The sequence below is a fragment of the Heterocephalus glaber genome, unplaced genomic scaffold, assembly GCF_053883595.1.
Source record: "Heterocephalus glaber isolate CG9 unplaced genomic scaffold, H.glaber_assembly_v1.0 deba00001788, whole genome shotgun sequence".
Lineage (NCBI taxonomy): Eukaryota > Metazoa > Chordata > Mammalia > Rodentia > Bathyergidae > Heterocephalus > Heterocephalus glaber.
Window position 1 is genome coordinate 2365078 of NW_028258471.1, and position 26242 is coordinate 2391319.

The window sequence follows — 26242 nt, forward strand, 5'->3', positions numbered from 1 at the left end:
AAATCACTTTTCCTTCTGGATAATCATGACTTTCTGATAATGATCACCTGTGTGCAAGTTGTACAGTGTCGGTAATAATTTAAGCACTGCTTCCCAAGGGCATTCACAGCTGCGTGTTCTGACTTGTTAAATTACCTTGCACTAATTGATGGTTCACACGATGAGATATGCATAGTTGATCATGCTTATTAAAATGCAGGCCATTCTCAATTATCTTTAACAAACAATATACTTGGGATTTTTAACATATGCAACCTACATACAGATAATCCTAAGAACACTTGAGGTTCAATCTTTCCCCCTCTTTTTAGAGCTTTGAATAAGTAGCTGATCTGAAGCTTTTCAAAGCCGCACCAAATGTCAACATGCAAGTTCTTGTTTTAATGGAAAAAATGAAGCTATTTCCCCTTGGCACTGTATATAAAACACATGACTTTGATTTTTGAAATATCTTCCATGCAGGTGTTTGGCACCGGGCAAACATGATTAAGTTTTGTCTTGTTTGGTCTGTCTACACAGATGGGAACAGCTAATGGCGAGAATCCCCAAACTGGGAAATCAACTTGAGTATCATTAGGGCCACACATCTCCTCCTAAAACTGATAATCCTAGTAGGTGGGACAGGTAGATTTTCTAAGTAAAATTTTTTCACTGACATTTTAACCTAAATGAAAAGCCATTTCTAAGCTAAATGAAGTAGGACAAGTACTTGTCTATTCTTCAGTGATGAGGCAATTTGGTAAAAATTCATAGAATCATGAAACACAAAACCTGGAAGGGACTCGGCAAAAGTTTAGTCCACCTCTTTCCAAATGTTGTACAAAAACTTTATGATTAAATAAAATTAGGCAAGTTTATGCATATATACTTTATGGCTAAATTTTATGATTATATAAAATTAGGAAAGTTTGTACATATATACTTTATGCTTCCATAAAAATAAGATCAAGAATGCCACAGTCTCCAAACTTACTTTCTCATGGAATTCTTCTCCACTTATCACTTATTAATGCTTTGCAGAACAAATGGCTGGAAGAACACAATTTATGATGCTTTGATCTGGCTGATTCTTTTTGTTTTCAGGAAAAGAAAGGTTTGATTTTCAGGGAGCCACATGGGTGATGACAATCTCCAGTAGGACCCAGGGCTGCCATACAGATCAGGCTTGTAGGACTCTCTAGAGAAGGGAGGGTTCTGGGAAGCAGCTCCCAACTATCTACTCCCCTGAGCCCCACACACACCAACTCATGGACAGTAGAATCATGCTCTCTCCACAATTCTAGCTTTGGGCAGTGAACCAATCATTTCACCTTTATTTCTGCACAATCTTACACTTTCACAATCTCTCCTCAGTGTCTGAGTCTGCCAATGAACAATTTTCTAGCACTCAGAGATGAAGACAATCTTGAAATTAAACATATATATATATATCTCCAATATATATATCATATATATATATATATATATATATATATATATATATCCTCATACTCAGCAGACCCTATGGTTTCAGGGATGAATTCTTAGAATATCAATTCATCTTTTCATTGTTGAATTGTTAAAGGACTTAGTTTAAAATGCACATTCGAACTAAGGAACACTTTAGTTTGGGTCACAAGGAAAATGTAAGGCCTTAAAATCTGTTATACTCATGCTCCAATTTGTATAAATATTATTTTAATGCAGATTCTTGTGCACATATTTTTTTGAAATACCCTCAACAAACAGAACTTTCAGAAGGACTCCTTTGTAAAATTCTCATTTGGCACATTTGATAGACTGATTTAGTTATCTTTTATACACACTCATTGTAAACAACTCTCAGGCCAGGATTTATTTACAAGTCTTCTCCTTGGCCTGCAGAGGTAGGGATGAAACTGTGCCTTGCTGCAGAACATAAATATTTAATGACAGATTGGCTGATAACAGGGCACCTTCTAAAGAGATAAGTTGTATAATGTGAAAAGATTATCTCCTTTCCAATGAGTACAAGGTACTCTCCTCCATCTCCTTCCCCATCTCACTTTCTCATCCATGCATGTTCACATGTATGTGTGTGCACATGCATACACACAGGCACACACATGCAGACACACAATACTAAACCAACTATCTCTAAGGGACTTGAGCATCTAATGGGATCCCTGGGACTTTACACCATGTCTTCCTACTGAATTATGCTCTCAAAAATTCTCAGCATTTAGGTCTGGGGATTTAGCTCAGTGGTTCCACCACCTGCCTCGCAAGTGCAAGGTGCAGAGTTCAATCTCTGGTACAAAAAAAAAAAAAAATTCTTAGCATCTGAGCTGAGAAACTAGAATTCTAGATAAAAGAGCAGCTGCAACAATATCTCTAAGTACAATTAAGAGGAAAAAATTTCATCAAGTGGTTTTCATTGGTCTTTCGTAAGTCATAACTTGTAGGCTTTGAGAGTTTAAAAAGGAAGAGACAAATGCTCAAAATTAGCTAAGGAGCTCTATGCTAATACTGTTCACCTGGGCTGCAGAATTTATTTCATTTTAAATTTTACTGCTATCAGATTAACTTCCCCAAATGTGACATTTCCACTGATTGACATTTCCAGAACCCAAAAGCACTACTGGTGAGGAGCAGTCTCCCTGGAGAAGCCTGTCACTCCCGGCAGTAGCCCCTTCCTCCTCACACCACCCTTGGAAAGTGACACCTGGGAATCTGGGAATTAGAACCAAATGCTCCATGGTGGCTTGTTTACTCATAGCTCCATAGAAAACCTGTTTTAGCACTGAGAAGGAAACGGCTGACTTAACAGCAATGTGCTGGTGTAGGGGACTTTGTTGTCTCCTCTCTGACAACAGAGGCGGTCCTTAGGATGTTTGTATACTGTGTTCAAAGCTCAGAAATACACTCAGGAATTGCTAGAGGCAACCTCCATTGGAGTCTTCAAAATGAGGTGTTGTGCACTATAGCTTTGAGTGTTCATTTTTAATTATACACATACATTTGTGTATTTGTTTAGGCCCAAGGCCTCGTGCATGCTAAGCACACACTGTACCACTGAACTACAGCTCCACCTCCTAATCATATACTTTTAAATCATTCTCTTGTTTCATTTTCTACAAGCATTCATCTCACCCATCCTAACTATAAGTAATCCTTTAACCTAGGCTGGAAGAGTTTATTAAAATAACATTATTTTTGTCTCGTATTTATGTTAATTTCCCTCCAGGGAAGCGTCTTAATTTCTCACAAGTCTCTAGGACTAAGGAAATCTGACTTCACAAGCAGCAGAACTTACCCTTCAACCAACTGAAGCCAGGGAAACAAAAGGAGTAAGCCCTGGAGTAGGACATCTGGGGATACTTGATGGTTGCCTTGGTAGCATTTAATTAGTCCAGAGTTGCTGCTGGGGGTAGGGCATTGGTACCTGAGTAACTTTTGTCACTGTGACTAAATCCATCGTTGAACAATCAAAACACGTTTGTTATAATTCCATTCTCATTCCCTGACTTCTTTAGTTATTTAAGTAAATATCAACACCCCCTTTCCTCTCTCTTTCTCTCACACACTCAGACACACACACACACACACACACACAGTGTTTGTGAATTAGGGAAACACTGTGAAACAGAGCACAGTGCATCTTAAAGCTGTGAATGACTTATTTTCCCAACTAAATTATAAACAATGGGGTTACCTTATTCTTGCATTCATGTTTTTAGTCTCACGCATACTAAGAAGCACTCAAAAATACTATGTACTTGACATTTTAAAAAGTAATCTCTAGTTTATGCTTTAGTGCTCACCTTCTACCATAATTTCTAGCATGCTACCAGAAATGCAGAAAATGCCCCAGGAGAAAGATGCAAATAGAACCAGTAACAGGAAAGGGATGGTGGCTGCCTGGTGACTTGCTGTTGTCACCTGCTTTCAAAAAGGCTCAACTGACAATAACTGTGGGCATTTCAGTCTCTGAAAATGAGGACAAAACCCCTGACATCCAGCCCAAGATGCTGTCCCTGGTTAGCAGCTGTTCTGGAACTGAAGGAGCTGGCTTAATGAAGGGTTATTGCCATCCCCTAAGATGGCTCCTGAGCCCAGGCTGCCAGTTTCCTGCCTGTGCCTGTCTGCAGCGAGTGGTTCCACAGTACCCATTAGGAACCGCTGGAGAGCCATTATAGGCAGCAGACTAAAACATCCTTTTTACTCTTTAAAAAAAAGTGAGATGAGTAGGTATTTCTAGGGTGGTCTGAATGAGCCATCATTAACTACCCTGAAGAATGAAGGCTCCTGAATAGAGCAACGCAACACTTTTTTTCCCTTCTTTTTGCCACACCTGCACTAAAAAGAAAAGAAAAAATCACAATTATTACACAGTGTGTGCAGATATAAAGAATTCCCTGAAATTTTAAAGTTGAGCAAGATGTAAACCTTGCAAAAATTAACACTTTGTACTGCACAAGCTACAAAACTCCAGCACTCCTCCTGGGAAGTTGGCTCTTTGATGATCTCAAAGGAAGCAGGCACTCAGCCACAGTCTGAATGGGAGCACTGGGCCGAGAGCAGGTAGGGCAGGGGCTACTGATCACTGGGCCTCCCAGCACCAAGGCCAGGAAGGCTCAGGGCAGAGGGCAAGGGAGAGAAAAGCTAGGAATTTGCATGAAAATGAATCTCCTCCCCTTCCCAGCGGCTTTGGCCTGAATAGGTATTAAACAGAGGTCCTGGCTACTATAATACCAACAAGGCTCTCTGTCATTTTCTTCTAATACCAGGAATCCTCTGATCACTTCAAACCCTGATGCAATGAGAAAAGGTGGGCAAGCCACGTGGGCATGGGGACAGGCACCCAGACCTGTGTGTGTGCCCTCTGACAGGAAACACGGGACAAGCGTCTGCTTTTTCTCTGAAATCGCAGGTTCCCTGAGTGCTGTTAGCCCCCTGCATGCAATGGGAACATATATTTGTGCTTTATCATTTAAAGGTTGGGAGTGGAGTGAAAACACATCCACTACACCCTGTCTCAGAGCAGTTGATATATTCTAGGCACATACAATTAAGCCATGGCTCTGCACTATGACAAAATAAATATACAAATCTAGACAGATGACTAAAAATATTCTAAGGTCCTTTTCTAAGAGCATTTTAGTACAAAATCATTCTAACTGACAAATATTAGTTGTAAAAACCTTGCCTCATTAGTGTCAAAGGAAGGTGCGGATCTGCATGACTGAAATTCAAAGCGCTGATTTTAATTCTCCATCAAAAAGCAATCCTCTGGCAGGATATTTTTAACAGTCAGTCAACACAAATCTAAAGTTGCTCAGCTGTGGTTTGTTTATCTTCCATGAAAAAGGCATGGGTTTTTAAACAAAACCACCCATCTCCACATTACAAAATCAATCATATTGTATGAAGATTTTTGTGAATGTCATCCTATGAGTTACAAAACTACTGGCAAAGTGTAAATACGCTAAGATCTTCTTATTTATTCAGCTGACTGAAAAAATAAGCCTCAAAAAAAAATCTCCATTTCTTAAAACTTGCAAAGCTATATTCACTTGTTGATTGGAGACAGCAGAAGAGAAATCTGAATGGTGGAGTACAGCAGCAGTTGCTCAGGGACAGGTCGCACGGTAACCAAACAGCAGTCCACATGCACATCTATGGGACCATTTTGCAAATACCCTACAGTCTGCTCTGGTCCTATCCTGCCAGCTCTAAAGCAGCATTTCCTTTTTGCTCTCATGCCCAAAGGACCTCACTAAGCCCAGTCACAGAATGTTGCTCCCCACTACACATAGCCAGTAACTTGGTGCCGTCTAAAGGTAGCTGTTCCTCTGAGAATCATCTTTAGGACAAATTAAAAATGATCACAAGGAAGCCAACAAATATCTAACCCCAGTATTCCCTACAGTAGTAATAATCACCAGATATGCAAGTCAAATGAATATAATATTAGTTGATATTTATTGTCTGCCACAGGATAAAATCTTTTAAGGAATTTTACACACACTAATTCACTGAATCCTCCTGAAAACTCTGAGGTAGAAATGACCATTCCCATTTGCAGATAAGAAAACTGAAGCAGAGAATGACTAAAGTAGCATTCAAGATCATCTGGCTGGGGGCCAGGGATTTAGCTCAGTGGTTTCGACACCTGCTGCGTAAGGGCAAGGACCCGAGTTCGATCCCCGGTACCAAAAAAAAAAAAAAAAAATCATCTGGCAAAGCAACGGCAGAGCTCAGATAACACTGAGGAGTTTGGCTCTAGAACCTCCACTCTTCTTAATCATTATGCTATACTTCTGCTGTGGAATTGGGTTATCAAATCATTTCAGCTATTTTTTTTTTTTTGGTACCAGGGATCAAACTCGGGTCCTTGTGCTTACACAGCAGGTGGCGAAACCACTGAGCCAAATCCCCAGCCCTTTTTTTAGCTATTTTAATAAGCAGATAAAAGTAGAAAAATGAGGTAGAACAACTGAAGTGGATTTTCGGTTTGGTGTCTGTGATCGTTTACATCTGGATGTCCCCTGAAAGCCTCATGTGCTCCAAGGTGGACCTTTTGAAAGGTGATTGGGTTATGGGCACATGAGAGCTAAATGTGATATTAGGAGGTGAGGCCTGGTCAGAAGAGGTGGGTCACTGTGGGTGTGACCAAGAAGGCTATACCTCCCTTCCCAACTCCCCTTCATTCTCTCTGCTTCCTGTCCAGCATCTGGTGAGCAGCTGTCTGCCGGGCCCCTTTGCCATACCATTGTACCTTGGAGCCAGCCAACTATGGATTGAAACATGAGCTAAAAATAAATCTATTTTCTTTAAGTTGCAGGTGTCAGGTATTTTGTCCCAGCAATGAAAAAGTGACTAAGACAAGGTGCTTTGTCCTAGCAATGGTTTTTATTTATTTATCATTTGAAATTGTGCCTGTCAACCACATGGTAGGCACTCCCTGTAACACCTTGATGTCCTCTTTCATTTCTATATATAGCTAGGTCTAAAGTTCAACCTGGGAAGGAAGCAATAGGCATGGAAAATGAACTAACTTCTATACAGCATGGTAAATCTATGCTTCCCATGGTAAGTCTTACCCTTGTGGGGAGACTCAGAAAAATAATTCTCATCCAATATGATCAAGGTACAAAAAGGACAGGATATAATATGTAAATAAAAACTTGATGGGAATGTTTGAATTTGTGAATATAAGTAATGTAAGATGGGGGCCGGGGATTTAGCTCAGTGGTTCTGGCGCCTGCCTCGCAAGCACAAGGTCCCGAGTTCAAACCCCAGTACCAAAAAAAAAAAAAAAGAATGCAAAATGGTTGCTCTATTTCCAACAGACTCAGCAGCTAAACTGTCACTTGAGAGAAAGACTGAAATCCTGAGAAACAGCCTAGCTAAAGCTCAAAACCACAGTACAAGGGACAAACTAGTACAAGGGAATAAACCTAGCAGTGCCATATGCAGGGTCTATTAGCTGCATTTTGAGGCTATTGCCTTATAAGGGAACTGATTCCTAAAAATAACAAAAGGTGTAATAACCAGCACGAATATAAAACATATGTAACAACAATCTGAGTCCTAATCTACTGGGCCACAGAAGGCAGAGAATATCTTACTATAACTCTACTAGCCTGCAACCTCCCCACCCTCCCCTAAAAAAGCCAGTTTGAAGCTTGGATTTCGAATTTGAGGCAGGGTGCTAGACTTCATGCTGATTTGTATGTGATGTCGCTCGTAAGAATATAAGCATGATACAGGTAATAATCACAACTGAGTTTGTTTTGTTCATCACTTTGACTTTGCCAACTCCATATCCTGTAGTGCCTGGCACATTGTAACTACCATTTAAATACTTTAAACTGACTAAATGAGTATGAATATATATATATTTCTTAAAACTCTAAGGTACATGAGTTCACTTTTACAGAACCTAAAGTGAGTAGGGAAGAGACCACTAGACATGGACCCACTTAGAAACAGGATTCAAATTTCTCCAGTTTGTTTAGGAAAAGCTACAGATTTCCTTGGCCCCAATCCAAGGATCCTGGGATGTCCATGCACCATTATCCATGAACAGTTCTGTGCTCTGGTCTTCTAGCACCTCTTCTTTCTAAAGTACACTTACCCAAAACTGTATCTGATTATGTACTTTTATCATCCACAGGTTGAGAACGCAAGGATTTTGGAGCCTTTAGATTGGATTTTTGGATCGGGGGTGCTCAACTGGTAACATCCAATATTCCAAAGTCCCAAAACTCCAAAATCTGAAGTCCTTCTAGTCCCGAGTATTTGGGATCAGGAATATTCCACCTGCAGTACAGTCTTGGTGAGAAGCCTTGACACTCTCCATACAGGGCCATCACTACAATGGCTCCAAAGGGAGGCTGGGCCTACATAGGATTCAGAGGGAAAGTTGTAACATCAGGCTTTTCTGCAGGTGGTGAGAATGGTAAGGCTGTTGTGTGTCCAGCGGCCAGTCTCTATGCCCAGTATCAACTACAGCACTGATATAAATAGGCAGGTGACCACTCTTATTGCAGATGACAGCAGGAGAAAGAGAGAACAGAGTACATTAGGCTAAAGTGGAAGTTTTAGGGACTTGATCTTTCTAGTCCAGAACAATAATACTAGGTAGGCCTTTGGTCCAAAAATGGTTAGTTCTTCAGAAATTCTTGTAACCACTCATTTTGCAATACACAGTTGTGATTCTATAAGGTCAATCCAAGTATGAGTGAACACAATGAGAAATGCAAGATTTATTTACAGGAAAAGAAAAAAGTAGTTAGTTTAACATACAGTCAGAGTAAGAAAGCCACAACAACCTACACAGAGGAAGGGTAAGACTTGACTTTTACATGTGGAAATAAGCATACTTGTTGGCAAAGGTAACTCTTCTAATTTTTTGTGAGATGCTTTTAAAAGTTATGGAGATTTTGCAAGATATAAAATTACAATACAATAACAAAAGAACCACATACTGCACCTTTCCTTCAGCAAACCATGTGTCTCTGTATCATATTTATATTCTCTCTCTCTCAGTGCAAAGTTATTTAAGAGCTAATTTTTCACAAGCCTTTGTAGCAAGTTTGATTTTAAGTTTGAAGATTTTTTTTACTAAGATTTTCTTCACATATTCACTCAATTCCATGCTCAAGAACTACAATTCGTTTGGATAACTGAAATGTATGGGAAATGTAACATCCAACTCTAAAGGAAGAACTGGGATAATCCCACAGGCATATTACTGCAGCCAAGTATGATTCATGAAGGCACTGACATTCCATAAAAGTAGTTTCAAATCTCAAATTACATTTCAAATCTTATGTTCCAGGATAATGGAACATGAGCTAATCATCCAAAAAAGGCTGAACCTCATTCTTGATATATCAATGCCAATAAAATTAGTAATTGCAGAACAAAAGCATATAGATGGAAGAGTTTATTCTACTTTGCACAAAATTCAAGTGATACTAAAGAAATAAAATGCAACACAGTTCCAGTGATGAAGCTTTTGAGAAACATATCTGGCTTTGGAGCGTTTGTGGGCCAGGAACTATCTTGTTATCCCCAAATGTGATCAGCTGGTAGAAAGAGGTCACAGCCCATGGGGGGAGGAAGAGATGGGTCAACACAGACATACTGCTCCAGGGAGGTGCTGGTCAGCAGGAACACCTTTAGAACAAATGTTTGTGTGCTTACCTTTAATTATTCTGTAGTATTCTTTTTCGTTTCTGAAAGAAAGGCTATTTTAACAGCAGTTTGAAATATTAGACTCTTTCACCCACACTGAGAAAGATAAATGATAATGCAAAGGTAGGTGATAAACCAATGATAAAACAATGATGCACATTTCACTTTGAAATGCCCAAGATGTCTCCCTTTACCTTGAGAGAAAGGAATTGTGGGATCCTGGGGATATTCAATTTGTATTCCTAAATTTATCTGAGCAAAATTAATATGTAAATAGTTTACAATCCCTTGAACTTACAATACAGTGAGATGGCAATAAATAAATACAAACGTACATAAATATTACCTTATAACTTAAAAACTTCTAAGAATCCACAAAATAGATAACCCGCACAGCAATAATCTAGAGTTGACTTTCTTAAATTGTGGCTGCCAGCTAACTAATTGATAAAAAGCAAATATAAACAATCCCTAAGACAGGCAAAAATTTTTCAGCCAAGGACTCTTGTTCTTTCAAATTCTACACTAATACTGGACAGAGGCCTCACCTGGGACTTCAGGAGAGAATCTTGCAGAGTGTCGAGAGACAAAAAGCTTGAGTTCTTGGTCCAAGTTGCACTCAATCAAGTTTGTGTCCCATGATCGGATCCCTAAGGAAGAAAAGGAAGAGAGTTGAAAGACTTCCAGTCAGCCATTTCAGAGTGGTCTGGAAAACATCGCTGTAACATTTCTCAGGCTTCAGGGGAGGATGTGGAGTCATTTCTGAAGAGCTTGGTGACTACCAGTGGATGCCCACAAAATAGGAAGGCTGGGGAGGTCTCTCCGCCAAGCCACAAGGGAGGGATAACTAGCAGTGGGGACTGAACTTCTGCCCCTCATAAAATGTAAATGCTGCTTTGCTGGAAGAGTAAAAGAAAACAGTTATTAGGAAAATGACAGACTCTCTTCCAGGGAGGGAACAGAAAGAGCAGGAAGACAGCTAGTGTTTTGGCAGCTAAGAGGTTACAAGACTATCTCTAACTTTCTAACAATTCACTTGTAGGTGGCAAGAAAGGGTAGCATGCTGGTGGGGAACAGAATGTGGGGGCAGTCATTCAAGCCTGGGCTTTTGTTTTTTTAAATGATGTTTTAGAAGTATGAATATATGACTTCTTTCTTGTACCCATCCCATTTCTGACCTTGGGTTTTCAACCCCTGGATATCAATCCAAACTTTGTGTGCTCCCTGATAAACAGGCTGGATCTAATGACTTGGCTGTGTGTCCTCTCAGGACTGGCAGGCAGTGCTGTTGTTCACAATTGTTAGTTATCTTAAATTTTCTTATACAGAAACAAAGAAATTTGGCAACTTTTTTATACTTTATAAAACTTTAATAGAGTTGGGGCCATGAACTTCCTTTCAGTTCATACTTCCTTTCACTAGACTGAAAAGAGCATCAGGGGTGAGAGGAACGAAGATCAAGAAGTAGGTGATAGTGGTTTCCTGTGTTCATGCCCTGCCTTAACAGTCTCTTCCTCTCTCCTCTGTCCACCTCCTATCCTATCCTCAGAGGGAAACCCAGAGGCCATGGGACAAGAGGGACCTGGAGAGTAAGCCAGAGGAACCTTAAAATTCTGGAGCATGTGTCTGTTTATATTTTTCCCAAATAGCTGGCTCATGGTGGAGCCAGTGTGTCCTATACATGATCATACCCTTAGATACAGCATCCTCAATTGGCAGGAACAAATCTCTGGAACAACAAACACATATTGCCTACCTCCTATGGGAAGGGGCTCGAACCTCTGGCTAAAACACTGAAAATGAATTATCTCTAAATAAACAGCCAGGCATTTAATCATTTTTGTTGGTCATTAGTGGTGCATACTGACTTGGGGGTTCAAATTGCAGTGAATTAAATACACCTCTAAATCCTTTCCATCTGTGTTTACCTCCATTTATAGTTTTCTTATCTTTAAAAGAATCAAGGTATTATATACATGTGCTAAATAACACTTACAGAAAGATTCTGGAAACACCATTCATTGCACATCCAAACTATCTTCCAATATCATTAACCACAAGGAATATCTCTAAATAGATATTCACTAACTAGAAGCATGACCCATGGAAATAATTCAGGTATGGAAGAGTTAACCTTCCCAAAGAGGGGCTAAATTATAAGGGAGAATTTTATGGATCTTCCTGGAAACATTAATGGTCTCAGTTTGCATTTGTGCTAATGGAGTATTAAACTTTAACAAGAAAAGCATGTTGAGATTTTGTGGATCTTTTTAGTGCAGAAATGATAAATGGGTTCTTTTTGTTTCCTGGAGAGCTTGACAGGTTGAGAGGTCTGAATTCATTAGAGTATTTTACTTCAACATATACATTATATACCAGCGCAGCGTGAAAAATCATTGAGTTACTGTCTGAGCTGCTTAATTGGTATTGTTAGCTGAAAATTCTGTGCCACAGGTTGAAGCTCCATTTTGTCTTCTGCCTTGTCAAGCTGGGTCAGTAAGTTAACAAGGAAATATATGTGTTTAAATTAAATTCATACAATTTTTCTGTCTTTGTTCTAAGGAATGTCTTAATTGCTACATTATTTGAATGACTTCATCTAGCGTTATACATACACTTGCTTTTACATTGCTGTGTGCCATTTTTCCCCTTGGCTTCAATTAACTTGTTGTGGCACAAGCAATTAAATGTTTGCTTATATACACATATGTAATACATATTATATAACATTATACATTTAGCATTAAATAAATTATATTTGTAATCAGTGGAAAAAGCGCTGAATATTATGAAATCTACTTAGTAATTTTATATTACATAGAAACAGCTGATAAAAATATTTCTCATTTTTATACTCTCAAAAAAACTAAAAGTTTAGGGTTCTCTAAGAAATTCCCAAATAATTTTTTTAACAATGTACATCACTACTACCACTTATAAAATAAAGATCACAATGGGCTTACTAGTTACTGTAGTTGGAAAGAAAAATTTTCAAACCAGGCCACTTTTTATACTAATTTTAGAAATAAAATATTTTTCGCTGGATAACATTAGTGAAGGGAAAGAGTATTTCTCAATGAAAGTTCATGTGCACTTAACAGGTTTCTGTATGTCCCCCCCATGGCTAACAGACAGCCAACGGTGGGCATGCTCAAGTTCATAGGATAGAAAACTGCCAGCCTTTTCCATATTCTTTCTTCTCTGTGTCCCTAACTATTGGGGAGGCCAGGGCCTTGGGAAAGAGGTTCAAAGCAGCTTCCAGAAGCTGGTCATCTTGGTCTATAATGGGAACAGAGAATCCATGATAAACTCCTGGCCCTTTTTCTGACTGTCCTTCCAATGCACCCCAAGTCAACTCTTCCTTGAGGCTCTGCTTCGCCAGCAACCTCAGATGACAGCACCCTTACCGCTGGCCCAAGTGGGTAACAGCTGCTAACAACTCTAGCAGTTGGAGGCAATGAACCACTACTTTTTAAATGTCTGGGCCCAAAGGGCATCTGTCACCCTGAAAAGCACCCCTGGCTACTCGCTGACTGTGGTCCACCGAGGAGAAGGGAACACTGTCATTGGATCTATCCTTGTTGACAGACAGGCACCAAAGGGTCTTTTCTTCTCAGTTCTCTGGCCTCACATGAAGCACACAAAGGGCAGGCAAACATGCACAGTGTATTTGCAGATGGAAAAGGAGAAAAGAAAAGATGAGGGGGTGGTCAACACAGTACAAGTTGGGATGACAAAGGAAGATGAGCTAGGTATCCTTGCCTTCCACAGGCCAGACTGCACCAAGTTCCCCTAACTATGCAAGCACCTTGAAGGATTGTTTAATGAAACCAACAACTAAAAACAAATCAAAAGCAACCCTTTAAAGGCAAAAAAAAAAAAAAAAAAAATCAAACCCGAACCCTATATTTCTTAAAGAGACAGTGGATTAAGGAAGCCAAGAAATAACCTCATTTCATGTGAATGGCTCATTGGTTCTACTGGGCTTTTGAAGAGTTGACTTTCCTCTATGTGCTTTAGTTGTTTCTCTGAAAAACAGGTATTTTGAAGATTTTCTGCAAATACCTAAATGGTTAACTTCTGAAAGATTCCATCTGTAAAACTATGCTGAAACAGAATACAATCATAAACTTTAGAAACAATTAAAAAGGAAATGCTAAGCTAAGGAAGGCTTTACTTTTCAGAGAAAAGATTTCCTATTTTCCCCCTTACTCTAGCCTTCAATTTGCTTTTTTTCCTTTTTAAGGCAGCAACTTTTTGTTCGTAACATGTATGTCATACGTAATAGACAATATCTTACATACACAGTTCATAGTTTCAAAGCATTGATAATAATTCAGGTCTTTGATAACATTTTTCTACAGTGGCAAACAACAAAGCTTTATAATAATTTATTGGCCTAAAAGTTATTTTAAAAAGTAAGCCCTTAGAGAAGAAGATTAACAATGAGTGATTAATTTAATGGCCTTAAATTTGGAGATGGGCTTGTATTTCATCATGGTTCACAGAGCCATTAATACGTGATACCAAGTAAGCAGAGCAAGGGGAAATCTATGTGCCTTTCGACTTTGAAAAGTATAAAGATAAATATCATAAATTTAATACTATCTAACGTTCCATTTAACTCCTATTACACATGATTTTTGGGTTTTGTCTTTTTCCTGTTAAAAGAAAAAGAAAATTAAACCCTCAATTTTTCCTGGATTAATTCTCTTACCATTTCAGACTGAACACATTCAATAAAATGACATCAGAATGTTACAATGCAATTAGCTCAATTTACAACTAAAAATCCAGGGCCAGAGATGTTACACGCATCTATCTTCTCGTGAACAAATCTTGATTCCCAGTGTCAACCAGAAGAAAAGCTACACTCTAACAATAACTAAAAACATCAAATTGATATTTAGCATTCCTTATTTGTTTTGGTTCCTTTAAAAGAATAATATGAAACAATGAAAAGTCATTTCACAAGGCTCTAGAATTCACCCTGCAAAGAATGGTTGCATGATGAGTGGATGCTTTGCTAAAAATGGGAGTGACTGGCTAAATCCACACTGGGGACTAATTAGGGGGAGTGAAAAGGAATTGCTAAGGAATGGTAGATGGTGATAGCAACAAGGGCTTGGGATAAAGTCCTGCACAACTAAGTAAGTAAGCCTTGTTCGGTTGGAGGAAGCACTATTGTTTTAAACTCTGGAGAAAAAATGACCAAACGCAGTATTATGCCTTTTGAATGTAGCTGAGAAAACAAGAGTGCACATCTCTCTTCTTTGGTATCAAGAAGCATTTACTAAGCATCAGGCCTGTGGGCCTGCTGCATTACCACTGTCTCTCTACAGACTTACAGATGATTTTCCAGGCCTCTCAGGGAACCCTCAGTAATCAAATGGCAAGAATCCAATTCACCAGTCTCCAACTGCATTGAGCCTCCGTTAAGATGGGAAGGGAAATCGGAAAAGAGTCACAGATGAGAAACTGTTTTCCCAGCCCCGCACGTGCACAATCAGAGCTGAGGCTCCTGGAGCAGCTCCATCTTGCTTCACACAACAGGGCCCCGCAGGCACCAGGGAAAACAGCAGTGTCCTCAGAGTGACTTCTGGAGGAGGCCCAGCTGGGATCTGGGGCTCAAGCAGCAGCAGCAGTAGCATGTCATGCACAGGGAAACAGAGACTGCTGCCCTGTTGCTAAGTCATCTCAGACTGTCTGAAATGCCAGGGGGAGAGGGATTCTCACTTAGTCCTGGAAGGGCTGGCAGCTTGAGCTGCACTCCAGACCCCGGGACCCAGGAGGGCAATCTCCAGAGCGGCAGCATCTGTTACTGTGCATTGGAAATGGCTGTGCTCACTCACTTTGTTGATTCTTAATGGGATCGATACAGCCATTTCAGAGTTCAAGCAAAAAAAAAAAAAAAAAAAAAAAAAACCTGACCAAATTAGGGAATTAAAAATTAGGAAGGCATCATGATCGCAAAGGGAACACGAGGGGTTGGAGCATTTCTGGAATTCTAGTAATGCCTGGTTCTTATTTGGATAACACAGGTGTATTAATTTTGTGAAAATTAATTGAGCTGCTCATCAGTGATTTGTGCTTTTTCTCTAACACTTAAATAGGATTTTAAAAAACTTTTAAATGTCAGGAAGACAAATCTGAATTTTACACTCAGCACCAGTAGTAAAAAGGAGTGAAGATAGGAGCACTATTTGTTTCCATCTATTTTCTCCTCCAACAGAAGATCTTGAATAAACCAGCTGAGGAATGGGGCACTGAAAGGATGATCAGCTGAGTAACAAAGCAGGAAGACAATTATGGTCGGAAGGTGACTGCTGAACCATCTTCCTGCATGGGGCGCTGCCCACAAGTGAATGGCTGTACAAAAGCAAGCTCTGAAAATCGCGGAATCCGGCTCTCCCTCTGATGTTCGCCTGCCCTGCACTAATACCATGACACGGTCAGAAAAGGAGTGACGCTGCAGTCCTGGCACTCCCGTCACTACTAAGCGCTGTGACCTTGAGCCGGTCCCCTTACCCTTCCTGCCTCCACGGGACCTTATCCCTAAAATAGGGGTTGATGAGCCCTCTCCTGGAACCACACTGGGTGGTTAGAAAAATTTTGCAGATAAAAAAACATTTCCTGACCTATTAAGACTTCCCAGCAATGCTATGGACTAATGATTAAAAGAAAAAATCCAAAGTCATTGATTCCCACAATAGCCACACCCAAAGTCAGTACACATGAATTTTTTTCCAAGGAGAAAAATGTACAACTAAAATAAATTTGAACAGATCAGACTCCAAAGGCCTATGGTTTGCAAACGAAGAGTTACAGAGGTGGTTCAAATAAGGCACTTCACTTTTGAAATCTCTCATTCTTGAATTTTTTTCCGAATGAAATATCATGACTGTTTTCCCGCTCACATTTTTGTTTTTTGTTTTGCTTTTTAGCAAAAAGGGAAAATCGGTGCTTTAAAGTTAAACAAAAGAACAAGGTCTGCAACTCCAGTCCCCACCCTACAGCCTTTTGTTCTGGGGACAAGTGGCCATTTCCAACTGCAGAGGCAAATGATAAGCTTCTATTTATTTATTTATTTATTTAGTCCTTATAAAACAAGGCTTTTCTTCCTTTTTTATTAGGGTGAAGGGGAGCAGAGAAGGAGGGCTGCGTGAACGCCCTTTGTCCGCCTCGGGCTGCCGTAGAGACCGCAGTGCGGACTGCACCACGCCCACCAGCCGGTGTCTACGGGCAGAAACGCTTCAGCACCAACCCGGGAGAATAGAGCAGGGATGGGGCTGCACAGGGACCTAGCGACCTCCGTCAGGGACGAGAGAAGGGCCACGGCGCCCAGGGGAAAGCGAAGAGCAGAGACCAGAGCGGCCCACCCACCCAAGGGCTGAGAACGCAACAAAGCCCGGCCGGTGGAGAGGTGGGGCGCGCAGCCCTCGCCAGTCCGAGGCTCCGCAGAGCGCGCACCCGGCCAGCCCGCGCCTGAGGGGGGCGCCGCAGTGCGGGGGCAGGTGCGGGCACAGCCGCAGCTTGGGCGGGGCTGCAGGGCGGGTCGGTCCGCAATCCCGAGGCTGCGCCGGCCGGACCCTCCTGGCCCCGCCCAGGGCGCCCGAGAACCGCTACTCGGCCTTCGCAGAAAGCGCTAGAGTCCTAGCCGTCTCCATCCGAGCTCTCTCTCCCGAGGCCGAGACTTTTCCAAGCAGCGGCCCCACCCTGCAACTTGGGGGGCCCATTGTCCTTTCAGAAAGCGTCAGCCAGGACCCCAGTGGCGGGTGGCGAAGCGGGCTGCGCCGGGAACCTGGAGCGGGCGGGTCTCTATCCCTGAGGCCCGAGGGTGGGGGAGCGGGCGTGGTCTTGAGACGCGCGCCCAGTCATCCCGAGCAAAGAAAGGGTCGGGAAGTTTTGAGCCAGAAAAGGATTTTCTTGGGGATTGAGGCGCCTGATGAGGATTATTCCCACGCGGTCCCTGATACATGGTGTTTCAATTCCAGGTCTACGGGCTAGGCGGGAGGAGTGCGGACTGGAGCGATTGCATCAGGTCCCCACCCCCACCCGCGGCTGCGGCTTTATCTCGGCCTCTGCCCCAGACACCTGCTCTGCACTTAGCGGGCGAGACAGTGGCCAGATCCGCGGCCAAAGACCCCGCCTGGCGACCGATTCCTCAAGGTTATTAGAGACTACCTCTGGGTCGCTAATATAAAAAAAATCTAGTCATTCGGATAATTCTCCGCAATGGGCTCAGAACAGAGTCCAGATCGCGCGCAGGAAGTGGCCCCGCGAGGCGTGGGTGCGGGGCGCGCCGGACCTGCAGGTTGGCGTCGCGCCCGGGGTGGGGTCGCATCTGCGCGCCCCCCGCGCGCGTCCTTTGGGGCGCGGGGCCGCTTACCGAGCTCGATGGTGCCGATCGCACGCCGCAGGTGCTCCTCGGTCACCGTCTCGCCGATCACCACCAGCAAGTAGAACTTGCTGTCGAGGAAGCGGTGCGACAGGCTGGGCGAGGTGGACGCCGAAGGGTTGGCGATGCTGCCGGATGGCTCCGGCTCGGTGGCTTCCACCACCACGGTCGCCATCCTTCCGTACCGCTACACCTCGGCGAAGTACTCGTCTCCCGCCGCTCCTCAGTTCTGCGGCAGGAGAAAGGATTATCTCTGAAGGTGCTGCCGCGCTCCGCCCCCTGCGTCCCCCGCGGCGCCGCGCGGCGCCGCCTCCCCTCCGCCCTCTCCCAGCGCCGCGGAGAGTGCGCGGCGGAGAGGAGCGGGGAGTGCGCAAGGCGGGGAGGCGGCGCCGCTTTTATATGGGGACTAGGCACTGCGCCTGGAGGAGGAGGAAAGGACCACCCGGCACATCCTCACGCGGTGGCTGCCTCCGCGCTTCCAGCCCTTGGCCCAGGGCTGATGTCATCCGCAGCAAATCATCTCTCCCGCGGCCCGGAAGCTGGAGGGACGAGGTGTGCGGACAATGGTCTGGGCAGGACCACGAGCCAAGGGCTAGGGGACCCGAAGGGCTCCTGCTGCAACCACGAAGGGGGAAGGCGCTGTCAACCTACACCTACCCTCCGTTCGCACACCCACCGCCCACTCCAACCCGTCACCCCTCCCCTTTGGAGGAAAACGCAATGAGTTTCCATTTTTCAGAGCGGGAATCTTTCTTATGTCCCCGAGGTACACGAAGTCAGGTCTCTGCTTCCGTCCAGTCAGTGGTGAAGTCAGGGTCTGAGGAGCTATGGTAGCAGCAATGCTGAGGGTACCGCACCCAGGAAGACTGGAACCTGTCTTTTCTTTGACCTTGTGCATCTAGAAGGCATGTTAACGATATTTACCAATAGCGATATTTGCCACCGCTACTTAAAAGAATGCATGAAAATGACAAAACCTAAACCTACTTTTGTTGAGGCTTTACACCCTACTCTGCAAGGGCTAATGGTAAAAAAAAAAAAAAAAAAAAGTGCTGGCCTTTTGTGCTCCTGGGAAATGGGAGGGATACAGATATATTATTTTAGATACAGATTTCTTAATGTGCTGAACAGAAAGTTACCAGGCATAATAAGGAATAAAGAGAAGATACTGTCTCTAACCCAGCAGGAGCACGGTGACTATAATGTACTTTTCAGTTCCTTGGAGAATACACAGGCAAAATCATTTCATATGACTATGATGCCTTTAAAAATACATGTCGCATAGGGAATTTTTATTGCCTTTGTCTATGTTTAGAAGAACTCATAAAAATGTTTTTTAAAGGCAGCCCATCTATAAGCATTTCTCACAAATATATTGAATATAGTTCTGTCCCAGGTAAGGAGGGGAGGGTGAAGAAACAAAAGGTGCAAACGTGGTATCTTCATAAACACTGGGAGATTTAGAAAAGAAGAATGGGTGGAAATTAGCAGAGCTTTAATGTTAGAATACATATTGGTAAAAAAAAAAATCAGTTAAGACGTTCAAAATAACCCGGTGTCTTTGCTGTTAACTGCCATGACTTACTGGTTATGAACTCTGCCCTATCAGTGGTGGAGAACCTATGGCACACATGTTATTTTTCTTTTAAGACAAAACATGTTAATCTATGAGTTGTTTTTTCTAAACTAAAACCTCAGTATTCAGGTTTAATTGCAGTGTTGTCACTTTATGATAAATAAGTAGGTTTTGGGTTGCAGTTTGGGCACTCATAGCTAAAAGGTTCCCCATCACTGGGAGGCCTAGCTCTTTCTTGAAACTCTGGATAGGAGACAAGGTGGACAGCCGAACACTGTGGGTTCCATTCTCTATGCCTCATTAATCAGACTGGCATCTAGCAACTGGGAGCTGTTACAAGCTCAGTAAAAAGCTTCAGTCACCAAGAAACAGACTAAGTTTCTAGAAGTGGTAACACATTATATCTTGGTTGAACCAATTACTGCTAAAGAGGAGAGGCAAGCATGGAGAGGCCCATAATTGGGGAAGAAGGTCAGTCATTGGAATCAACCCTGTTTCATGACTTTTTTCCACGTCTCTTCACCATTACTTTTATGTATGTAACAGTTTTCTTTTACTCAATTTATTTCTTTTACTTATATTTCTTTTGAAGTAAAATTGTATATTATTATATACATGGAAACACCAATACTGTTTACAAATAGAAGATATCCCTAAAAATTACTATCAAATTCCTGCTACATGCAATTGTTATTTGCTCAAGACTGAGCCTGAGGGTACCCTGTCTTGGATAAAAAGAGATTAGCAGGCCAGGGATTTAGTTCAGTGGTTCTGGCGCCTGCCTTGAAAGTGCAAGGTCCTGAATTCATTCTCCAGTACCAAAAAAGAGATTAGCAAGGAGTTAGCAAGGAGAAGTATAACAAGTCATACTAACATCTGCATTGTTTCCTGTGTTGTAACAGAAGGTTGGCTGGAAATGAGACAGAAGAGCTTTTTCACTGGGATAGTCTGTGCAATACAATACCATGACCACAGACTACCTAAAGCATCACCCACACTTTGAAAAACAGAGACTTAATGGGAGAACGTGAACTCAGAATGCAGACTGCTACTTTACAGCTCTTTGACTTTGAGCAAGAGACTCTTTTTGGTCTTCAGTCCCCTTTCTTACAGTGGGGAAAATAAGAACTTTATAACTGTTTGAGTGCCTGTGTCAGAAAAGAGTAAATGATATAAATTTATGTAAGCACCAAATCCAGTGGTTGGAACATACCCTCTTTCCCTGAAAATATGACCTAGCTAGAAAATAACCAGCCTTGAAAACAGGAGATCAAAAATGCCAGCCCCCCCCCCCAAAAAAAAGAAAAGAAAAAGGGCTGGGGATTTAGCTCAGTGGTGCCACGCCTGCCTGGCAAGCACAAGGTCCCGAGTTAGATCCCCACTACTGGGGGAAAAAAAATGCCAGGCCCAATCAGCCTTATCCTTGCCTTACCTGCCCGCTCCGGTCCCACCCCAAGAAATAGGATGCAGCTCTGAGAAAGGAAGAAAATTAGATTGCCAGCTATCCTAATGAGTCCCAAAGGCACCTCAAACTCAACATGCTTCAAACCCAAAATATCAATGACCTCCAAACCTGATCCTCAGCCACCTTCCCTATTGCAATGAACAGCATCATCATCTATCCCGTGAAGCAAGCCAGAAACCTCACAGACATCTTGAAACCTTCTCTGCCCCTGAACTTCATGTGCATGGAGTCTGCTCAAATTTTACCTTTGAAGAATCTCACCGTCATCACCCTGGTCATCATCATAAGTGTACCAGTGCACAGGTTTGGAAATGGGTTCTGGAGTCAAGACTACTTGGTTTACAATATTAATACCGTATTTTTTCTTTTTTCTTTATAGTGCTGGGGATTGAAGCCAAGTCTCACACATGCCAGGCAATGCTCTACCTCTGATCCACACCCTTGACTCCTAAATCTAAAAATTTATTAACTGTATAACCTTGGGCAAGGTACATAACCATTCTGTGCCTTAGTTTTCTCCTTTGTACTGTGTAGTAGCATTGAGTACCTATCCACATCCTGCCTTTGGGATAGTTTAAAGGTAGAAAGTGCTTAAAAGTACCTTGTATATAATAAACGCTCAATAGAGGTTAGTTGCTCTTTTTGTTATTGTCACTTCAGTATAGAAATGTTCAAACATATGGCTCCAATCGAAAGATTTTTTTCATTCCCTGTGTGTTGATAGGTAAATCTAAAGACTTAATCAGATGTAGGTTTGATATTTTTGCAATTATATGTCATAAGTGATATTGTGTTCTTTCATCAGGAGGCATGAAGACTGGTTGACCCTCATTCTGTGATTTTAGTAGCTATTGATGATGATTATCTAGATCAGAAAATTATAATAAGTCTAATTTTATAATTCTTTATTCAACAGCTGAAAGTCTTATTTTAGGAGAACCTCACCCCATGCATTGGTTAACCTGAGGTACTATTTGTACAGAAAAAAAAAAGATTAAACACATGCTTATTTCTCTTTATTTACTAATTCTCAAAATAATGAATTCATTCCATTGCATCCTCCAAAAGTGATGATTATTTTTGTCATTAATAATATAACTTTCAGCTATTATTTATACTGATGCCTTATTTTCCCCCATCTTTGGTCAATGGTATGGTAAGATATTCCTTGCTCACCTTGTACTTACCTGGTCTTAGACATTCCTCTGAGGAATCCAGATTCCTTAAGTAGAAAATAATACGTGGAGACCATAATCTGAATATGTGTTGCTGCTATCTTCCTCGTGTTTTTCTAGATATTTTTCTAGATATTTCCTAGATTTTTTTCTTTCAGTGGACAGAAATAAATAAAATTTTATCAAGGTGAGATAGTGATAGAGTTCATAGTGATATTGCCAATTCAGGATCATGACCACAGGTACTTTGCTTAACCTTTTATCTCTCATCTGTATTTCCTTTGTCCTGTGCCTAGAATTCCAATTCTCAAAGACACCAAAGATAATAGAATTAGAAGAACAATTATTCATTATACTTGTCTCACAATATATTCAAATTATATTCACAATGGCTTTAAATAAAAATGGAATACTTTGATTACTGAAAACAGTTTAAACTTTTTTGCAATTATTTTTGTTCTTAAGACTGTATCACACTAGAAAACCAAAATTCCAAGTTCCCAGACACTAAAATGATTATTCTTTTGTTTGATCCCACAATTCAGAAATAATACTCTCAGGACAACAACAACATTTGCTAATATCTACAGGATTGCTAAAGGAAGTTTGGAATTTTTTTCAATTTTCTTTGTCAATAGATATATCCCAAAGGCATATAGTTTTATGGTTTAATTAATTTCTTATATGATTATGCCATTAACTCAATAGCTTTATTTGTTTCATTTTGTTTCCAGTATTTCTAAATTGATTTTTTAAATTTAACTTTGCTTTATAATTATGTAAAATATTTACATTATTTCAGGGTCATCTACAAGACAATTTTTATGCAACAGAAAACTTCAGCCTCTATCCCTGTCCTTTCCATCATGCTCCCTGTTTTTCCCTATAAGTAACGCCTTTTAACCTTGGTTTAGCTTCTCATTTTAAATATTCACACATAGTCTGGGGGTATAGTTGAGTTGTGTAGTTCCTGCTTAGCATATGCTAGCCCCTGGGTTCAATCCCCAGCACTGAAAAGAAAAATATGCGTACTATCCACTACCTTTTAAAGATAAATAGCAGCGTCTCTATAATTTTTTCCACTTAATATATTCTGGGGATAACTCTATAACAGTATATATTTATATCCCTCATTCATTTTTACAGCCACATAGTAACCCATCATGTTTATTTATTATAACTTATTTGGCCAGTCTGTTGTTGATAGACATTTGCATTATTTCCAGTTCATTTTATACTATGAATAGTAGTTACAGCTGTTATTTTTTCCCCAGTGCAACAGTGGTCACTTGACTGGTATCCTTATGTCCATTCTGACCCTCAGCCAGTCTATGCTTCACAACACTAGGAAAATAAGCATTTCTGACCTGGCCATGTTACCCTACTTCCCCTGGAAATCTTTAAATGGCCTCGCATTGTTTTTATGATAAAGACCAAACCTCTTAGAATGTCTGTGTTAATCACCTTTGAATAAGCTGTGACTAAATCCTTGAGAATATCATCTTAAAGGAGGAAAGGTTTATTTTGGCTCATGGTTTCAGAGATTTCAGTCCATGGCTGCTGCACCCTATACATTTTGGTATATTGTGTTTTCATCATCAGTGACTTCATAATTTTTTTCTAATTTCATTATTATTTTTTTCCCATGCGTAATTATTATTGCTGTTTGTCAGATAAAAAACCAACTTGCAGAAAAGCTAAATAACTGACTCCAAGTCTGACAGAAGTAAGTTGAAAACTCATGAAAAGAACTCAGATATGTTAGACTTCAAAGTCCAGGACTATAGTATATAATATGTATTAGTCTACTTTTTGCTACTATACAAAAATACCTGAAGTAGGATATTTTTTAAGAAAAAGAGGTTTAATTAGCTCATGGTTTGGGAGGATGAAAGTTCAAACAGCATAGCAGCAGGTCTGACAAGGGCTCGATGACAGATGGTGAGATGTGTCAGGGAGCATCATATCTTGAAACAGCAAGCCCAAGAGAGACTAGGGATCCCACAGTACCCGCTGAAGGTATGCTCCCAATTAATCTAAGGCCCTCCCACTAGGCCCTGCTGCCTAGGGGTTCCATACCATGGCCCATGACCACCCTGAGGATCAAGCTTCTAACGCATGGACCCTTGAGGGAGAAACCACATCTAAACCATAGCAGTACCTTTCCTCCATGCTATAGAAATTAAAGCAAATTAAAGGAACCAAAGCAAGCAAAAGTGTTGGTTGGGAGAGAATATAAGAGAAAGACCTAGGAGTCAGAGTAAATCTCACATCAAATGAACTTCTAATATTATGTTATTTCTAATTAAAGCAATTCTTGGATGTAATTTAGAGCAATATGTTATTAAGAGTCGAGCAGTAGTCATTGTTTACTCTGCATTGGTCATTCTTTTCCAATGTCCAGCTAGCTAGAGGAAAACCAAAAGAGTCTAGGGAAAGAAGCAAAAAATAGAGAAATAATTTATAGGATGCCCCATCAGAGAAGTTTAATAGTGTGAGCTATGTGCTGTGTCACTGACAGGGGCAGCTATTCTCCAATGGCCATTTAGTTTAGTTGTCAGAGGGATATTTCTGAAAATTCAGGGGTAACATTTATAACTAGAGGAAAATGTCTTGTGCTTTTTTTCTATTTAATCTTTCTGGACTTAAAGTGCCCCTTTTCTTTCGGTAGAACACTTGGAAAGAATATCACACTGGGAGGCCAACTGAGCTCAAATCCCTTCTAAAAGCAGCATGAATTGGGCCTTTTCCATCACTAGTCTCAACAACAAGGAAAACAAAACCCTATAAATGTATAAAGCACAAAGTAAAACTTCCGTATTCCATACTACTAATTCTATTCCCCTTCCTATTATTCAGCCAAACTATACATGTTTGCATATATAATAGTATGCATGTGTGTATGAGCATGTATATATATATATTCTGTACACACATGTATGTGTATGTATATGTATATATGTGCATATGCACACACAGAGCTTTCCTCCCCATACTTGGAATATTATTTTATATATTGTTCTTCAAATGACATACTCCTTTTGGAGCTATCTTGAAATATATTAAAATCTTACTTATTTTTAACTTGCTGCGCAGTAGTACATATTCTGAATTTATCATAATTCATTTATTCCTTCCCATATCAGTGGTCATTTAGGGGATATTTAGGTTTTAAATAATGTTATAATGACCATACTTATAAGTGCTTCTGTGTGCATATATGTCTAGAAGTAGAATAATAGATGGGTTGAAGATGATAATGTAATTTTAACATTTGATAACTGCTGTCAAATTACTCTCCAATGAGAATTTAACTATTTATACTCCTACCACATCACTGTCTCTTTCCCCATATCATAAGTCTTTTTAATTTAGGCTCATCAAAGGGAGAAATATATTTATTGTTTAAAAATTAAGGATATTTTTGGGCTGGGGATTTAGCTCAGTGATTTCACCACCTGCCTCGCAAGTGCAAGGTCCTGAGTTTGGTCCCCTGTACCAAAAAAAAAAAATTAAGGATATGTTAAATCACATTTCTCTTTTTTCTTTTAACTAACCACATTGTCCTTTCTTTTGGACTGTTTCATCTTTATTGCCTTGTAGAAGCTTTAGTATAACGTAGATAGTAAACCTTTGTCATCAATTTATGTGGCAAACATTTCTTCTCAGCCTGTTAGATTTTGTGTTTAGGTCCATTTCTGATGTCTTTGGCCATATAAAATATTAAATTTCTTTTTTTTTTTAAGTAGGAAGATATTTATTGATAGGAAAGCTCCTGAGGGGCAGGAGGGGTCCCGAGCCGGTAGCCAAAAAAAACCCACTGTACAGAGAAGTTTTATAGGGTGAAACTCGTGTGGCTACAACGTGGGCCACAGCCACGAACATCCAATAAGGTTACAAGTATAGTCACTTAGGTAATGGTGGTCCAATTGGGAAGCAAGTCACACAGCAAGCATACAAGG

The 26242-nt window shown here is 40.9% G+C and overlaps 1 protein-coding gene across 1 annotated transcript in view; it reads right to left on the reverse strand.

The window, feature by feature from the left end:
• Positions 1-18295, reverse strand: part of Map1b (microtubule associated protein 1B) — a 105950-nt gene extending 87655 nt beyond the window's left edge. Inside the window, exons 1-2 of the mRNA XM_004872855.4 lie at positions 18056-18295; positions 10215-10316 (exon numbers count right to left, since the gene is read on the reverse strand). Coding sequence (XP_004872912.2) covers positions 10215-10316; positions 18056-18239 — 286 coding nt within the window. The 5' untranslated portion in view covers positions 18240-18295. The remainder of the gene's footprint in view (positions 1-10214; positions 10317-18055) is intronic.
• Between the last annotated feature and the right edge of the window lie 7947 nt (positions 18296-26242).